At 41.9% G+C, this 16,048-nt stretch overlaps 3 protein-coding genes across 7 annotated transcripts; all 3 read left to right on the forward strand.

Moving 5' to 3' along the window:
- The first annotated feature begins 235 nt into the window (after positions 1-235).
- On the forward strand, positions 236-5,693 carry mcoln3a (mucolipin TRP cation channel 3a). Of its 5 annotated transcripts, XM_061694000.1 has the most exons (13): positions 236-322; positions 803-1,054; positions 1,150-1,317; positions 1,392-1,545; positions 2,811-2,892; positions 2,965-3,061; positions 3,137-3,236; positions 3,315-3,427; positions 3,606-3,755; positions 3,931-4,032; positions 4,121-4,243; positions 5,069-5,275; positions 5,466-5,693. In XM_061694000.1, exons 2-13 carry the CDS (start codon positions 827-829, stop codon positions 5,619-5,621), a joined length of 1,680 nt encoding a protein of 559 aa, XP_061549984.1. In that variant the 5' UTR covers positions 236-322; positions 803-826; the 3' UTR covers positions 5,622-5,693. The 5 variants fall into 5 exon arrangements, with proteins under 5 accessions (XP_061549984.1, XP_061549982.1, XP_061549983.1 ...); XM_061693998.1 differs by having other exon boundaries at positions 2,965-3,236; positions 3,603-3,755; XM_061693999.1 differs by having other exon boundaries at positions 2,965-3,236.
- Positions 5,694-6,944: 1,251 nt separating this feature from the next.
- On the forward strand, positions 6,945-13,475 carry ssx2ipa (synovial sarcoma, X breakpoint 2 interacting protein a). The gene is made up of 14 exons (XM_061694936.1): positions 6,945-7,147; positions 8,299-8,564; positions 8,711-8,868; positions 9,681-9,887; positions 9,999-10,109; positions 10,172-10,307; positions 10,406-10,481; positions 10,567-10,747; positions 11,439-11,586; positions 11,887-12,011; positions 12,122-12,295; positions 12,389-12,506; positions 12,727-12,883; positions 12,985-13,475. The coding sequence occupies exons 2-14, from the start codon at positions 8,522-8,524 to the stop codon at positions 13,133-13,135; spliced, it is 1,785 nt and encodes a 594-aa protein (XP_061550920.1). The 5' UTR covers positions 6,945-7,147; positions 8,299-8,521; the 3' UTR covers positions 13,136-13,475.
- Positions 13,476-14,116: 641 nt separating this feature from the next.
- Positions 14,117-15,767, forward strand: LOC133411998 (guanine nucleotide-binding protein G(I)/G(S)/G(O) subunit gamma-5-like). Its single transcript, XM_061694938.1, has 3 exons — positions 14,117-14,282; positions 15,263-15,406; positions 15,475-15,767. Exons 1-2 carry the CDS (start codon positions 14,202-14,204, stop codon positions 15,386-15,388), a joined length of 207 nt encoding a protein of 68 aa, XP_061550922.1. The 5' UTR covers positions 14,117-14,201; the 3' UTR covers positions 15,389-15,406; positions 15,475-15,767.
- The last annotated feature ends 281 nt before the right edge of the window (positions 15,768-16,048 follow it).

Here is a 16,048-nt window from a genome sequence, read left to right on the forward strand (position 1 = left end):
TTTTATTAAAGTAAAGAACATAGTGTACTTTACATACAAATGTAATTTTTAAACCATGATTGACCTAACCAATCAGTCCGTTTTGAAAATCAAATGTGGCCCTTGAGCACAAAAGTTGGCCCACCCATGGTGTAGCTAGCCAAACACAAATCCATTTTTTTGTCGTTTTTTTTTTTTTTTTTTTTTAAATGTTGTTTGGAAATTCCATAACTGGAAAATCTGAACATGACACAGACACACGAGTGTCACCGTCGTGGTTCTTACAGTGTACTCTACTTGTGTACTGAAAGCTGCCTCATCAATGCACAGCCACTTTCGATTGGTAAGTCCTATTTTATTGTTACTAGTTGTATTGGGAATGTACCCCACTTCTGTTAAGCAAATTGTTGAATATCAGCAGTCCAGATGACTGTCAGTGTGTGATTTTAAATGTATTATTTAAAATATTATTATGCTATACAACATCTGTTACATTGTTATTGTATTATATGTTACATTTATTTACCATGACTTCTAGTAGTATAATAAGGCAACATGGTTAATATCAGTACTCCGAATGACATTATAGTCAGATTTAATGTTTTTGATTCACTTTTTTAAAAAAATTTATTGTCATGCTGTGCAACACAAAACTATGAAGCTTAATTAAAATGTGCTTTGAATTTAAATTGGAAAAAGCTGTTGTTTAAGCAAAATTGGTGTTTTCTAAAAGCTGGTAAAAGTTCATGTAGGAAAACCAGTTTGATTGAGATCAGAATGATTGGAATGATGGAGCTCCTCGCTGACTGGATGCATATTGAAGCTTTCTCAGTGACTGCTCGGTGCCATGGAGGAGTCGGAGCCCCTTTTGGGTTCCCGCTCGGAAGAGAGAAGGCCCAACAGCTGCTGCAGATGGAGCCTTCGCACACCCAACATGGACCCCAGGGTGGTGGAGGACCTGAGGCGCAGGCTCAAGTACTTCTTCATGAACCCATGCCAGAAGTACAAAGCCCGGGGCCGCAAGCCGTGGAAGTTGATGCTTCAAATATTAAAAATCGTCCTCATCACCGCCCAGGTATAGCATCCGTAATGCTTATAATGAAGCACACAACATTTCATCATCATAATCATGGATGTGTTTTTTATTCTTATTATTTGTTTCTTTTTCAGCTGGTCTCGTTTGGACTGAGCAACGAGATGATGGTCACCTTCAAAGAGGAAAATCTGATGACGTTCCGATACCTCTTCCTCAAAGGATACAAGGACCACCGTCAGGGAGGGCACGTTTTGCACACGAAAACGGACGTGTACGACCACATCTCCTACATCATCGATAGGGTAAATTAGACAAAACCAAATTAGAACGTGTAGTGGCAACATTTCAGTTTTTTGTCGTTACCCTCTCCTTGCAGTACATCAATCTCCAAAACCTGACAGTCGGAAATCTGGCTTACGAGAGGACTGATGGTGAGTACACGCCTCTGATGGTCTGCCAAGAGTTTTACAGAAACAGCAACATTGACCCTGGAAACGAGACCTTTTACATCGATCCACACATTGACACAGGTAACAGAATTCTCTTACACGCTGTATCAAAAAAGGTTGTACAATAAGAGTCCATTTCTTCCCTTTAAAGGCCCTGTAAACTGAACTCAGGGATTTGTTTCTAAATATATTATACAAGATAATTGCTGAAAACAATCAAAGACTAAGAGTGATATAGTACTCAATTGTGGATATGCAGTATAGCGTTAAACTGTTTTTTACCTTTTCAGTTTTCCTGATTATTTTGGGCGTGGCTGAAATGGGGCCTAATTTGCCCTTGGGTCCCACCATGAGTCGTCCTTCCGCCACTAATTTAGAACTTGTGCGCCCTCATCCGCATTAATGTTAATGCCCGCAGCCTGAAAATGCATCTTCCCTTCGGATAATCCCCTAGTGTGGCTGCTTTAGAGTGCCTCGTTGTCACCCGTGAGTGTGCGCACATCATGCAGAGAAAGGTTGGAGAGCGAGGGGGGTGGTCAGACATGACAGCCAGCATCTGGACAGAGCATTTGAGAGCAGAAACAACAGTTTGATTTTTCACAGTTTTGAAGCATCATTTATTTTATTATTTTTTTTTTTTTCAATCATTCAAACTTGGCAGCGTTGTCATCAGCACTCCTTTCTGCTGTCTTAAATTTAAAAGACTTATTTTCACGTTACAGAGACTTTACGATACGATACAATCTACAGTCATGTATCCTGTATGGCTAGTTAAAATACATTCCAACATATCATAGCAGTCTCAGTAAGTGCTTCTTCTAAAAAATGGAATAGTTTACCCGTAGTTAAAGAGACACTCATTGTGTTCTCCATTGAAATTGTATCCGTAGAGAGGTGGCGCAGCAATTAAGTGTCAAAAGACTAACACTTAATTTCAATGAATCCCTGCAAGTGTTTACATTTTCAAATGATCACTTCCACAACGTTCCTAGGAAATCACAATATCCCATCACTGGCGAGATATTTTTGTTACAAGCCCACGGGCTACTACCTAGTGCCCAAGAAGAACGGACATTTTGTCATTGATCGAGTTTAAATCTGTTGCGCGATGGTGCTACTATTGTTAAAAAAAAAAAACATGAATTGAGTGCTATAAGGCTGGTTTCGCTTTAAAAAATAACATAGAATACTGGATCCTGTCATGTTTATTTTTTATTTATGGAATGTGAGTCATTGCACCAGTGGAAAATAATCACAAAGTGGATTAAAGTGTGGCTTCCGCAAAAAGAGGAAGCTGTTGTTTATCAGAGGAACAAATGCTGCTAATATCATAATGTCATCCTCAGATTGCTTTTCCATCTACCCCGTGCTGTCACTGGACAACGGCAGTCTGGCGACGCCCCTGAACTTTTCTTTGGACTTCAGGAGGTGATTGAGTTGATAATGTCTGCCTTTAAGCGTGTTAATTAGCCGGCCTACTCAGGTGTTCTTTGTGTCCAGGCTGCTGTCAGTCAACGTTTACTTTACGCTGAAAACCATCAATCTGCAGACCGTCAGGCACCACGAGCTTCCCGACTGTTACGTCTTCCGCGTGGTGGTCAGTTCCCACCGACGCCATTGTAGAATATCGAACAAAATGCCACCGACTCGCTCTCTTTGCTTTTTACGACAGATCATGTTTGATAACCACGCTCACAGCGGAAATATCCAGGTGGCGGTTGAAAACGACGTCACCATCAACGAATGCAGGGATTGGAATGTGGAGGGCACTTGTAAGATCAAAAATGCATTTTGCTGTGAAATTCAACACAGTTAACAGCTAGCGGTAACCCGAAAGTTTGTGTTTATAGCCGGGAAAAACGATTACCTCCTGCTCTCCTTCGATTCCGTGGTCATCCTCGCCTGCTTCGCTTCCCTGGTTCTCTGCTTGCGTTCTGTTATCAACGGCATCCAGCTGCAGTTTGTGAGTAAATAAAACACTGGCCATGATTTATTTACACTTTTCAGTAGTCCACAGTTCTATTGTTGTTTTCATTAATGTTTTCGTGCCGATCCTTACCCAGATAGACATAATACCTGTTGTTTACTCCCCTAAATCATCATCATATCATTTTTCTGTTGATTTTATGTATTACCAGCAGGAGTTCAACACATTCTTTCACGCCTACTACAACAAAATTGTGACCATGTCTGACCGCATGGAGTTTGTGAACGGCTGGTGCATCCTCATCATCATCAGCGACACTCTGACCATCGCCGGCTCGACTTTCAAGATCGGAATACAGACAAAGGCGTGTTATCGCTTTCAGCCATTTCTTTGTTAGTTTGCAAGACTGCTAAGAAATCACTAAATTGATTTTTACAAACACTCTGTGGATGGGTGGGGCATGGACCAAGGAAAAAAATTAACTAAAGGTGTAGATCCAGAAATGCTTCCTCTGTTGATGGAGATGTCCTTTTTTGCAGTTCATGACGAGCTACGACGAGTGCAGTATCTTGCTGGGCATTGCGACCATGCTGGTGTGGGTGGGCGTGATTCGGTACCTCGGTTTCTTCAAGAAATACAATGTAAGAGCGTTCCAGTTTGGGCAAAATGCAATCACGTGTCAAGAAAAAGTGAAAACTGTTCTTGTTGTTTTTTTTTTTTTTGGAACAGATCCTGATCTTGACTTTGAGAGCAGCCTTCCCAAACGTGATCCGATTCTGCTGTTGTGCAGCCATGATTTACCTCGGCTACTGTTTCTGTGGCTGGATTGTGCTCGGGCCATACCACGACAAAGTATGTCCTCACATCACTTCACTTATGTAGATTACACGCATGCTGATTTTTAACCAACAAGAGACCCCACACATGAAGAGGGGGAAAAAAAACTGTTTTTCTGTTCTTTTCGTAGATGGTGCACTAAAGATGACCAACACAGCACACCCCACACATACAAATATGCACTGACAAAACGAGTCTACCTTCCCTAAACCAGATGTCTGTCGTAGTACCAACATTGACCTGTGACAGGCAGCATAGTGCAACACGGCGTCCACACTATGGGATAATATAAAGTAGAAAAAGTAGTTTTAGGCTCAAGTCATGTTAACAACAAAAAAAAATCACCCAACAACTACAAATCGAACTAAGAAAATGTCAATAGTAAAATAATCATAAAAAACATTCTAATTATTTTAGAAATTCCCATGACTAAAATATATATTTTTTAAAAATCAAATGCTTACAAAATATGTAAGAATTGCTAATAGTAAAATAACGATTAAAACAGGTGGAAAAAGACTATCACTATAAATGACTACAACAGTGTAACAAAATGACAAAAAATACGTACATGAAAAAATTTGTCAATATTGAAAGAAAAATCTAATTTTTACTACAGTGACCATTTTAAAAAAATACAGCATATTAAACATAAACATCAATTGTAAAATAATTATTAAAAAATGTAAACACTAAATTAATCAATCACTACAGTGCAATATTTTAAAATGAAAATATTTTTACAGTTATAGAAAGACATTCATAGCAGAAAAAAAAGAACTACAACACAAAACAACAAAAGGGAAAGAAATCACTAATCAATCTAACGCCTTCTCCCAGTTCCGAACGCTGGACAAGGTGACCGAGTGCCTCTTCTCGCTGGTCAATGGCGATGACATGTACGCCACCTTCATGAAGATGCGCGACAACGGCTACATGGTGTGGCTGTTCAGCCGCCTCTACCTCTACTCCTTCATCTCCCTCTTCATCTACATGGTGCTCAGCCTCTTCATCGCGCTCATCACGGACACCTACGAGACCATCAAGGTCAGGCCGTAGAATTTGTCGCCACAGAGCGCACCCTCTAAAGTCGGTTGACTTCCGTGTTGTTCTGATTTCAAAATACTAGCAAAGTAAATTAATCAGTCACAGGCACAAACTTTGGTCATCATAGAGCCTTCAGTAACTGGACAGGTGATGTTTTCCTTAACCTGGTTTCAAATTGGTTCCACTGCAGCATCACCAGCAAGAAAAAGTGCCGGTGTCCCAGCTCCAGGCTTTCATAGCAGAGTGCAGGGACGAGCCCGAGTCCGGATGCTACCAAACTGACGAGGAGCCTTTTTCCTGCAGCCTCTTGGCTTGCTGTTGCTGTGGATGCAGAAAGAAGATCTGACTGCTCATTGCTCATTGTCATGGTCAATCTATTTTGGAATTAAACTGTGTGCATAAGGAAATGCACTGTCTATATGAAGAACGTCATTTCCCCCCCCCCCCCCCCCCCTCACACTAGACTACAACGCTTCTTCAATTCCATGTTCAGTTCTCTAAATCTCGGCACTTTTTTTTTTTTTTTACATTTTTCATACGATCAGTTCTGGAACATTCCTTGGAAATCACGATGTCATATCACTGTTGAGCTATTTTATTTATTTTTTTTAAACAGGCCGCCATGCTGCTCGTGGTGCTTTGCCCTTGAGGTTGTCATCAATGTGTGTCTTTGTGTCCGTTGGAACTATTGCTTCCCGTCGCCATGATTCCAATGCTGTCATGCGCTTCAAGTAAGCGCACATCTAAAACACAAAATGGTGGCACATAAGTTGAGGCGTAAGCATATTCATGAGCATCAAACGGAGATGGTGGGTCGAAAACCAATCGTCGACAAGGGGGATTTGGGGGGTGCTAATGGAAGTTTTTCCTCCTCAAAAAGTAATTGTCATTAGGAGTTTGGATGCCTCAATCCCCCCCCCACCCCCACCCCACCCAGATGGATGCCCAGAGACACCGCTCGCCCCCCCCCCCTTTGCACGCCACTGCTTTACTTGCTGTACTTGGTTTGAATAAACTTTAGTGTCCAGTACCATTTAATTATTAACATGCTAAAACAATCTATAACAATTGAAGGTGAGCAATATTTGACAGCGACTAGCTACTACTTTGCGTTAAGTAACAATTTACCTCACGCTTAAAAACAAAACAAAACAAAAAAATAGTAACTTTATTTGAGTTTTTATAAGAAAATGCCGTCTTTTTTTTGAATGTCTCAGGAAACGATGCATCCGTACGTCTCAACCAGGACGAGTGGAACAGCTTACTGCCACAGAACAAACATTTTTTGCAGAAATTCCACTTTTAATATGGGAAAAACTGCGCAAAGCCACCGCAGTGCGGTGAGTTCAGTGTCCAAGTTACTTCCGCCATCTCAACAGAATCGTGACGTCACTCCTCATTTACAATACAACCTTTTTGTTTAAATAGTCTTATTTATACTTAATACTTACAATGTTCGAAAAATAACCTTTTTACTGTAATATGATGGCTTTAACTTATCTAAAGAGGTTTATTTTTTTTCTCTCTCTCTCTATGCGAGGTATCCATACTTTTCATTGCGTTGCACCTGATGGGGTTTCTCACTTACGTATTCGTCTTAGCCAATGAGCGGCTGGCGCACTGGTCGCCTGGCAACACTTCCTCCAATAGCATTAGCGTTTGGCTCGGAGCGATCTGTCTCGAGACTTGAAAAAACATTACTGCGGTTTATCCCTGCTCAGTTCTCCCTCCTTTCAGACGAATATTTGCTGTCGTGTTAATTATTTAACGAACAAATACGGCTTAGTCCGTTGTTATTTTTGTTTAAAAGTAAAATTGAGTTACTTCCCCCCCCCCCCCCCACTTGTTGACCCATTTTACGCCGCTGCAGAGGTAGGTACAATTGTTTGTGTGACATTTTTGCTTTATTTTCGTTTAAAATATGACTGTTGTTCATTCAGTTGTGTCAGTGTGTAAATATTTACTTTTATGGTTAGTTTTAAATTGACGAGCGCTTTTCTCACGAGTTTACTGTAAGGGACTCCGCCTTAACCTTGGGCTTGTCACGCCGAACACAAGAAGTTATGAAGCTATGCCAGGATTTTGCGTTACATAATTCAAATACTTGAAGGTATTTTCACTGTGTACACGCCATTTAAAAAAAAAAAAAAACATGTTTGGTGTCGTGTGACTTGGCAAACTAAAGTCGAAGTATGGCTGACGTCATCTTTATCGCCAGGTGAGGCTGGCGTGCGTTGCGTTTGGGTGTACCCCGGCTGCAAGCCGGAGATAAAAGTGGAACATATTTTCGCCTTCGCTCTTAAAACCTTAACCCTTTGTGTTGTAAAAATCAATGCCACAGTAAATACCACGCGGCGATAACAGGTCTGCTTGTTGTTGATTATTTTAATTTTTTTTACAAGGTGGTGGAGGGGAACCGCTTGATAAGAATTGTTTTTTTCCCATTGTACCTCAACGCGTCGCGCTGGACGGCATGTGCGCACAAGTTATGCAGTAAAAAAAAAAAAACAGGAGTCGATAGCTGGTTTGGGTTTTAATGCATCCTAATATTACTACCCTAAACAGAAATATATTGGAGGAATATTTTCTTACTCTGGCAGCACGGTGTTCTAGTGGTAAGCATATCTGCCATGCAGGTTTGAGGTTCTGGGTTCGAATCTCGGCTCAAGCACGCCTGTGTGGAGTTTGCATGTTCTTCCCGTGCTTGTGTGGATTTACTCCAGGTGCTCTGGCTTCGTCCCACATTCCAAAACAGGCATGTTAGGGTCATTGAAGACAAAATTGTCCCCAAGTGTGAATGTGAGCCATGGTTGTCGAAATGTGCCCTGCGATTGGCTGGCGACCTGTCCTTGGTGTACCACGCCTTCTCACTCAAAACTCATCTGAGGTAGATTCCAGCTCACCTTTGACCTAAATGAGGATAAGCATTATAGAAAATGGATGGATTCTCTTACTACCCCACCTCTCTATTTTCCATTCATCTGCCATTTTGTGACTATGACCATTTTTTTTTTTTTTTTTAGGTGTCACTTTAAACCCCAATCCCAGCCTGTCTGGTGCGCATCTGCCGTTTAAGCCGGCGTGGGCTATGCTTTCCGTCTAGATTATCCATAGCCGGTCCAGCTGACAGCCTCACGCTCTATTGCAGAGCGCCCAGCGGGAGCTTGTGATCCACCGGCTGATCGCTAATCCTCTGTGCCTGATAACCCATGACCTGGCATCCTTGTGTCCTCATGCGTCGGTGATATGGGAGAGTGGTGGACAACCATGCCAGGAGACACGTCTATGGGTAGTTTTCCTCTTCTGAACACTTTTGAATGCTGCCTTTTTTGTTTGGCGGGTGACCCAGATTTCTGCTCTGGATTTAGAGCAGCAGCCTACTTCAGTTCAGAGAGCGTTCCAGATTTAATGCCATATTGGGATTTCTTCCATCAGGAAACTATGAGATCTCCAGTATATCGCATGTAACAATGTCCCCGTCGAGGCCCAACAATCTTGTGTCACTGCCGCCTTCATCCAGAAACTCATTCAATCTGGCCACGGTATTTTGCACAGATGACAACGTCCCGCAGTGCGTCTCTTACATCAATCAGGTACGACTGCAAGAGCTGGATGAATTGTTCTGGTTTGTTGTAGTGTACTGTGGAACTGAACTGCGTCACATACATACTTGGAGTTGTTTCTCATATCTTGACCCGTCTCTGTAGCTAAATAAGGTTACAAACCATTTCATTCCCTGCAGCTGCGATGTAACGGGATATATCACGCTTTTATTTTCACAATTTAAAACGGCTCCCACGTTTTTTAATAACACGTCTGTGACATGCGATACTCCAAGGATCTTGTAAATCAGTGTCAGAAGCTAACTCAAATCGCCATCTAACAAAAAAATCAATGCAAAACTGCCTACACTTTGGCCTTAACATGATCGGTTTCACACCGTGTAGTCCAGCTGAGCTGCTAAGGTGTGGGCAGAGAAACTCTGTGGAGGGGTTATGGTTATACAGAAGGACATTCAGCAAAATTCTGAATTGCTTGCTCACAGACGCATTCAGAAATGTGCATACAACAAAAATCATTTACTTTGTTGTTAATTTGTTTGACGGATGCGCAGGCACTTCAGACACCCAATTTTTTTGTATGCAAGCACTCATGATGTCAGTTGTCCATTTTGTGTTGCTTTTTAAGACAAGTAAACATTTCTCTATTCCCATCAGGAAAAAAAGAGAACTGCAATTATCTCACTTCATTCACTGATGTAATTCAGTTGTACACCACTACAAAACAAACCCAATAATACAAATTTTCTATGTAAAGAACAGTATTAGCTGTCATTAAAAACCTCATAATGTGGCCAGTGAGTCTGTATTGTTTTGATTTGACCAATATTTCCCTCCGCACACAGGAGCTCTCCTCCCTGGGTCTCTCCTCATGGATGGAGGCGAGCTCTGCAGGGGGCGCCGACCTGCGGGCGGTGCCCGCTCTGAACGCCTTCTTCGAGCTGCTGCAGATCCGCAGGCGCACCGTGGCCACTTTGGAGGAGCTTGAAAGAGAGCAGCTCAAGAAGTCCAGCACCTTGGACCACATGCAAATGAGCAATTCAAGACTTAGGGTAAGTGTGTCAGCATGGGTCCCTCTGGTCCTCGGTCTCTATTTAAAGAACGTTCCACCTCAATTCTTTGAACCAGTCGAGCTATACAGTATTTGTCATGCTTTTCTCCAGGATCAGCTTGAACTATCCATCCGGGAGAAATCGGGTCTCCATGAGACCGAGAGGCAGCTCCAACTCAAAATCAAGACTCTGCAAAGCTGCCTGAAGACTGAGAAAGAAGAGGTAGATGACCTGCTGCGCTCTCATTGGTCACGCTGTGATCCTGACAAATGCTGTAACTGTAGGTTCAGAAGCTCCAGAGTATAGTCGCCAGCCGCGCGTCGCAGTACAGCCATGATGCCAAGAGGAAAGAGAGAGAGTCGGCGAAGCTCAAGGAACGCCTCAGTCAGCTACTTGTGGACAGAAAAGATAAAAAAATGGGTAAGTACTAAGGGTTGAACGACATCAGATGATTTGTAGTCGACGCTCAGGTGAAGATAGTGGAGTCTTAACTGGAACTTTGTTTGGGTCCCAATTAGCCATTGACATGCTAAATTGCCTTGGACGAGCAGACGGTAAAAGGAGCCACTGGAAGACAACCAAAGTCACAGCCAGGTATCATAAGGAACCATCTTGTGACATTTTGACTGGAGCGGAGTTAGTCAGTTACATTAAATGTATATTTATTTACTTTGTGCAGCCACGAAGGGCAGATGTACAAGTCCATGTTGCGTGATTATGAAGCCAGCCAGCGGTCGCTGATGCTGGAGAACGCAGAGCTGAAGAAGGTCCTGCAGCAGATGAAAAAGGAGATGATTCACATGCTAAGTCCGCGCCAGCCGGCGTGCAGAGGGGCCGGCGCTGACGACAGCCAGGAGATGGTAGATGGGCCCCAAAAATATCAACTCAAAAGAGTTACATGCATAACCCTACCTATTTTTAACATCCGGACTGATTATTTTTTTTTTTTTTTTTTTTTTTTTTAATAAATAATGTGAGAGTCCCCACACATGGCAAGGAAATAAAGACTGACCTGTGAGAGACATCGCAGTGTCACAGGGCTTCCAGACTGACGAAAAATACAAAGAAGAAATACAGTTTAAGAAGCGAGGCTTATCTGGTAACGGCAGGTCTGGCGCCAAACGCTTGCCCTCGTCAATTTCTATTGTGGTAAATAATTGGAGACTGTCTGGCAACAGTGGAAGCTTCAGAATTGGCTATCATTGGGTTTCGTTTTCCATTCGCAGAGCCTGCGGCTTGGCCCAATTCTGTGATGAGCACATGAATACGGATTTACATTGTAAATATTGAACAGGTTTAACATTTAAGATTGTTGGCCCCGACTGTTTTCCGAGCTAATCTCGAGGGAATCATTCTTGACACTCTCCACATCACAGGGATAATCGCTCAGGATAATCTTTTAGAGACATTTCACAATCGGGCCTTTTGATGAATGTGATTGGAAGAGAGGACAAATGCTTAAATTAAATTAAATCTCAGTATTTTATGTACTTTACCCTGCTCAAGCCATGACCGTAACCAGCTTTTGAGATTTTTTTCATCTTCCCCCAGTTGGATTCTGACGGGGAGGAGAAGACTGGCGACTCCAGCAGGGAAATACTGGACCGGTCATGTGACCAAGCGAGGGAGCAGCTGACCAACAGCATTCGGCAACAGTGGAGGAAACTGAGGAGCCACATGGAGAAGTTGGACCACCAGGGTATGCAATGCACTGCCAATGACTGATAGAGACTTGAAAGTCAAACACAATGTGTTTTGTGAAGCTACTTGACTTCCAAGTTATTCTAAATTCAAAATAGGATTCGCCATAGGGAATAAGGTTTAAGAGAACTCATGGCTTCAAAGCTCAAACCATCATAAAATATTTTTAAAAAGTAAAACAGACTTGAGAAGTGACTTTTCAATTTGGGTTAAACTCTCGCACTTTTGTAACGTTCAACTTCGCCGGGTGCACTGTAATTTTGAATCATCAGCTTTAGATGTTTTTACCCCCTCCAAGTTCAAAATCAAGAGTCCAACAAGGAGGTGATCCCGAGGGAAACCCACGAGAATGAGATGGAGAGCATGAGGCGCGAAGTGCAGCAGTGCAAAGAGTTCATTCACACGCAGCAGCAACTTCTCCAGGTCAGTCTCGTTTTAAAAAAATCAATACAATAATTATTATGATTATGAGCAGTGCTAAAACCAGATGTCAATTTTAATAAATGTGTGATGTCTCACCGTGCGTTTTGCAGCAACGACTGAACGCGTCGTTCGACGAAGAGACGGCCGAGCTGCTCAACGGCTGCTACACCCTGGAGGAGAAGGAGCGGCTCAAGGAGGAGTGGAGGCTCTTTGAGGAGCAGAAGAGGAACTTTGAGAGGGAGAGAAAGTACTTCACCGAAGCCGCCATCCGCCTCGGCCGAGAGGTGTGCCGATTGCTCCCCTTTCACTCTTTTGATGTAAGGCTCATTGCAAATACATGGTCAGGATTTTAAATTGTGGTTGAATCCCTCTTGCAGAAAAAGGCCTTCGAGGAGGACCGTGCCTCTTGGCTGAAAAGTCAGTTTTTAAACATGACGCCCTTCGCCAACCGTAGTAGATGCTCCTCGACAGATGGTTACAGTACCTTGTCGATCAGTAAGTGTTTCTCTTCTGTCTTTTATTTATTCATTTAGTTTTTTAAGATTTTTTATTTTGTTATGAAGATGTTTAATTGCTGGTGGGGGTTCCAAATAATGTACTGGATTGCTTTTATATATTTAAATTGTATATTACGTACAGTTTTTAAGCTTTTGCTAAAGTCTGCCCTCTGCCATGCTAGTTTAAAACGTGATTAATGATTATAATTGCATTGTAGGAAGTGAGCCAGAGACGAGGACATCTGCAAAAAGCCAGCTGTCCAAATCCTCAAACTGCACGTCGTTCTCCACTCCTGAGACCGCGCCTGCACAACGTGCCACAGTGCCATCCACTTCTGAACTTTACCGGACACTCCGCCTCATTCCAGACTCCGGGTACACTCGTCATTTATCAGCAGAGGAAAAATCCAGAAGATGCCCGCTGGGATGCAAAACTATTTCCATGCGAACTAACGATTCTTTTAACACCGTTTCAGTTCCTCCGGGTGTTCAAATCGAGGGCGCCGGCGAGAGCTCAGCAGCACCACTGACGACGAAAGAGACTCTCGAGTCAAGGCTAAAAATCGAGTCTACAGCGGAGACTTGAGTATCTTCTCTCTCGGGGAGGATGAGAACGGCCGCACTTAAAATACACACTCCATCCACATGCTTCCTTCCTTTCAACGTGACTGAATTATTATTATTATTATTATTTTATTTATTTTTTTACATACAGCCTCCAAATGAACAAGAAAGCACTTTAAAAAAAATCAGGACTTTTAAAATCAAGTCAGAAAATTTTAACAAGTACTGATTTGAAAATAGCTTTTTTTATTTTTTTTTTATTATTTTATTTTTTATTAAATTGAAAGCCTGTTTTGCTTAAATGTTTACAAAGTTAATGTACAATCAGGGTTAATTTAATTATGAATACACTTATTGTATAATTTCTGCTGGTTTGTGTAAATAAACTAATAGACATTTTAAAGGATATGTGCATTTTATTTTTTTTCCTTCTTCTCCCAACCGCCACAAGTATCCTGCACCACCGTGTGTCAAAATCTGAGCAATCAAGTAAGTGCCACTTTTCAAAAGTTAATGTTGATCTTTAAATACAACAACAAAAAACGGTGTAGCTCTGCACCCTCACACGCTGAGAGCAAAAGCCCAAAATACCTCCCACCCCCACGTCGACAACTTCGCCAAACAATGGCAGTCACGAGAAGCCAATTTTTGTTGACGCTAATCTGTGCCAACATTGCAGCTCTGCTTACCCTTTGGCTTTGACATGATAGTGCTTCTGTGTCGTCTGGCAGGCGGACACCCGCCCATCCCTTGAGTGGCGCTGGATCTTCGCTCGGCCGAGTTGAGCAGAACGGCTTGGCTCAGTCGCATTTTCAGAAAAAGGTGGCTCACAAAATATTGACTTGGTTGTTTGATTTTACACCACGAGTGGGGCAGGTATTGCAGAGACAATAATCCTTAAGAAAGATCTAGCTCAGGAGACGACGGAATTTTCTCAAATGTACTGTAGGCTCTTTTGTTTGTTTCTAGCACCCCCAAGTGTCCATAACGCGCACTGCTTCCGTCAGACCAAACGGGAAGTCGTCATCGCCGTTGTTCGGTTCGTCTCCTCCATCCCAAGCCCAGCCAGAAAGCAAAGCTCGCAGTCCCCCCCCCACCCCCACCTAACTGGCCCAAAAGCACAGCGACAATGTCGAGTTCCAACAACCTCGTGGCCATGAAAAAGGTCGTACAGCAGCTACGCTTTGAGGCGAGCATAAACAGAGTGAAGGTAACGAACAAATTAGACTGTTTTCCGGGCAAAATGTCTCGACCGTTACCTTCGTTGTGCTAGCACTAGCGTTAGCCTCTCATAAGTTAGTCAAGCGGGGCGTTGTTTCCACCAAAAGGGGAAGTTAAGCCTTTAACTCCGATAATGCTCACTTAAAAAATGGTATATCTGGTCAAATATAGAGCATCTAATTGAGGTTGCGTGGTTTTGTAGTCATATACTTGGTGTTTTAATGCAACTTGGGCGAAATAGCTAGAAAAGAAAGGACTCCAGCTAATTCGTCGTAAAAGTACCACATTAAAAAAAACATATATATATATGAGCATTTGTGAGTTATGTATTTTGGGCTTTTTAAAAAAAATATTTTACATATTTGTTTCAAGAATTTCATCCTGTCGGACTTTGTAAAAGTTGTCAAGAAGTTGTATTTGTTTAGTTATTTGTTAGATGAAGATTTATAGGATTGCTGGTGGAGATTGTATGCGATTATTTTAAAGCCTTTGTAAAAGTGGCTTGTAAAGATCTATTTCTCTATATTTCAATAGATTGCATCTTTTTTTTCCTCATTAAGATATATGATTCATGGCATTTCTGAAGGCAAAGGTGTGTGGTTCTTTCAAACTTGCAATTCTCTTAGTTTTATATTTAGTTTGACAAATGTCAACTAGGAGTGGAAATAAACAGCTTGCAGACTCTTTGTGAATATTTTTTACTATCTGCCAAACGGCTTCTAGTTATGAAATGTGTTCTTTGCTGCCTTTATACAGTCCTCTCATATAATAATTTTTTATTTTTTTTTTAAATTAGCCGATTGACGGCTCGTATCTCAAAACTTTAGTCAAGGTACCACTATTAGTTATTTTGATTTTGGTGGTATTGTGTGCATGTTTTTTAAAATTAATGTATTTATTACCCCCTACTCTAAGCAACCAATTTTGACGCTCAAAAGACGACATTGATTTTGTCATTCTGCTCCTGAGGTGTCCCAAGCGGCTGCGGACCTTCAGCAGTTCTGCATGCAGAACGCCTTGCAAGACCCCCTGCTCACTGGCGTGTCGTCCAGCACCAACCCGTTCAGGCCGCAGAAGGTCTGCTCCTTCTTGTGAACCCACCGCCCTCATTTGGTAAGGGTGCACCCCGGCCCACATCACCCTTTCCTTTCGGATCCCAAATCTAATCTTTGTATTCCCAGGCAAGCCTTCATTTTGATGCTACAGGGAAACGTCGACCTCAACACTGCTCCTCATGCCAAGCCATTAAAACTGCCACGGGGAAGGAGGCTCTCTTGAGTATTACGCATTGGAACCATGTCAGAGAAGACCACCATCTATTTTCAGCCACAGTAGAAGATGAAGATGAAAGGAAGCTGTTTTATTTTTAATGGCACAGTGTGGATTTTTAATTATTGTGCCTTTTCTAATCTATTTTAGTCATCGCTCTTCTGGACTTTTTTTGTATTTAATGAATAAAAACATTCTTTGTTAATCCAAATGTGTGTTGACTTTTCAGTTATTTTTTTCAGCAATAAGTTTTTATTTATATTTTGGACTTCTAATGAAGCTAAGTGGAACAATAATAGTTAAATTACTACCTCTGATACAGTGTCAATTACAACAGGTTTCAATACTGATGAAACGCATGTTGAAAATGTTTTCTTGTTTATGTAAAGAGGGATAGGGAAGTGAAAATAAGATATTTAAAAGATTTATTGTGGTCAGTTATCCTAATCGATAAGTAGCATGTTTAAATAGTGTAATTATATTGCG

This window comes from Phycodurus eques, chromosome 13 (genome assembly GCF_024500275.1).
Source record: "Phycodurus eques isolate BA_2022a chromosome 13, UOR_Pequ_1.1, whole genome shotgun sequence".
Lineage (NCBI taxonomy): Eukaryota > Metazoa > Chordata > Actinopteri > Syngnathiformes > Syngnathidae > Phycodurus > Phycodurus eques.

Excerpts from the sequence above, each read along its gene's own strand:
- mcoln3a (XM_061693998.1), top strand. The coding sequence starts at position 827 with ATGGAGGAGTCGGAGCCCCTTTTGGGTTCCCGCTCGGAAGAGAGAAGG. Across the intron at positions 3,237-3,314 it reads TTGGAATGTGGAGGGCACTT|CCGGGAAAAACGATTACCTC; the intron begins GTAAGATCAAAA and ends TTGTGTTTATAG. Across the intron at positions 5,276-5,465 it reads ACACCTACGAGACCATCAAG|CATCACCAGCAAGAAAAAGT; the intron begins GTCAGGCCGTAG and ends GTTCCACTGCAG.
- ssx2ipa (XM_061694936.1), top strand. The coding sequence starts at position 8,522 with ATGGGAGAGTGGTGGACAACCATGCCAGGAGACACGTCTATGG. Across the intron at positions 10,748-11,438 it reads CTGACGACAGCCAGGAGATG|TTGGATTCTGACGGGGAGGA; the intron begins GTAGATGGGCCC and ends ATCTTCCCCCAG. Across the intron at positions 12,012-12,121 it reads CGCAGCAGCAACTTCTCCAG|CAACGACTGAACGCGTCGTT; the intron begins GTCAGTCTCGTT and ends TGCGTTTTGCAG.
- LOC133411998 (XM_061694938.1), top strand. The coding sequence starts at position 14,202 with ATGTCGAGTTCCAACAACCTCGTGGCCATGAAAAAGGTCGTACAGCAG. Across the intron at positions 14,283-15,262 it reads CGAGCATAAACAGAGTGAAG|GTGTCCCAAGCGGCTGCGGA; the intron begins GTAACGAACAAA and ends TCTGCTCCTGAG.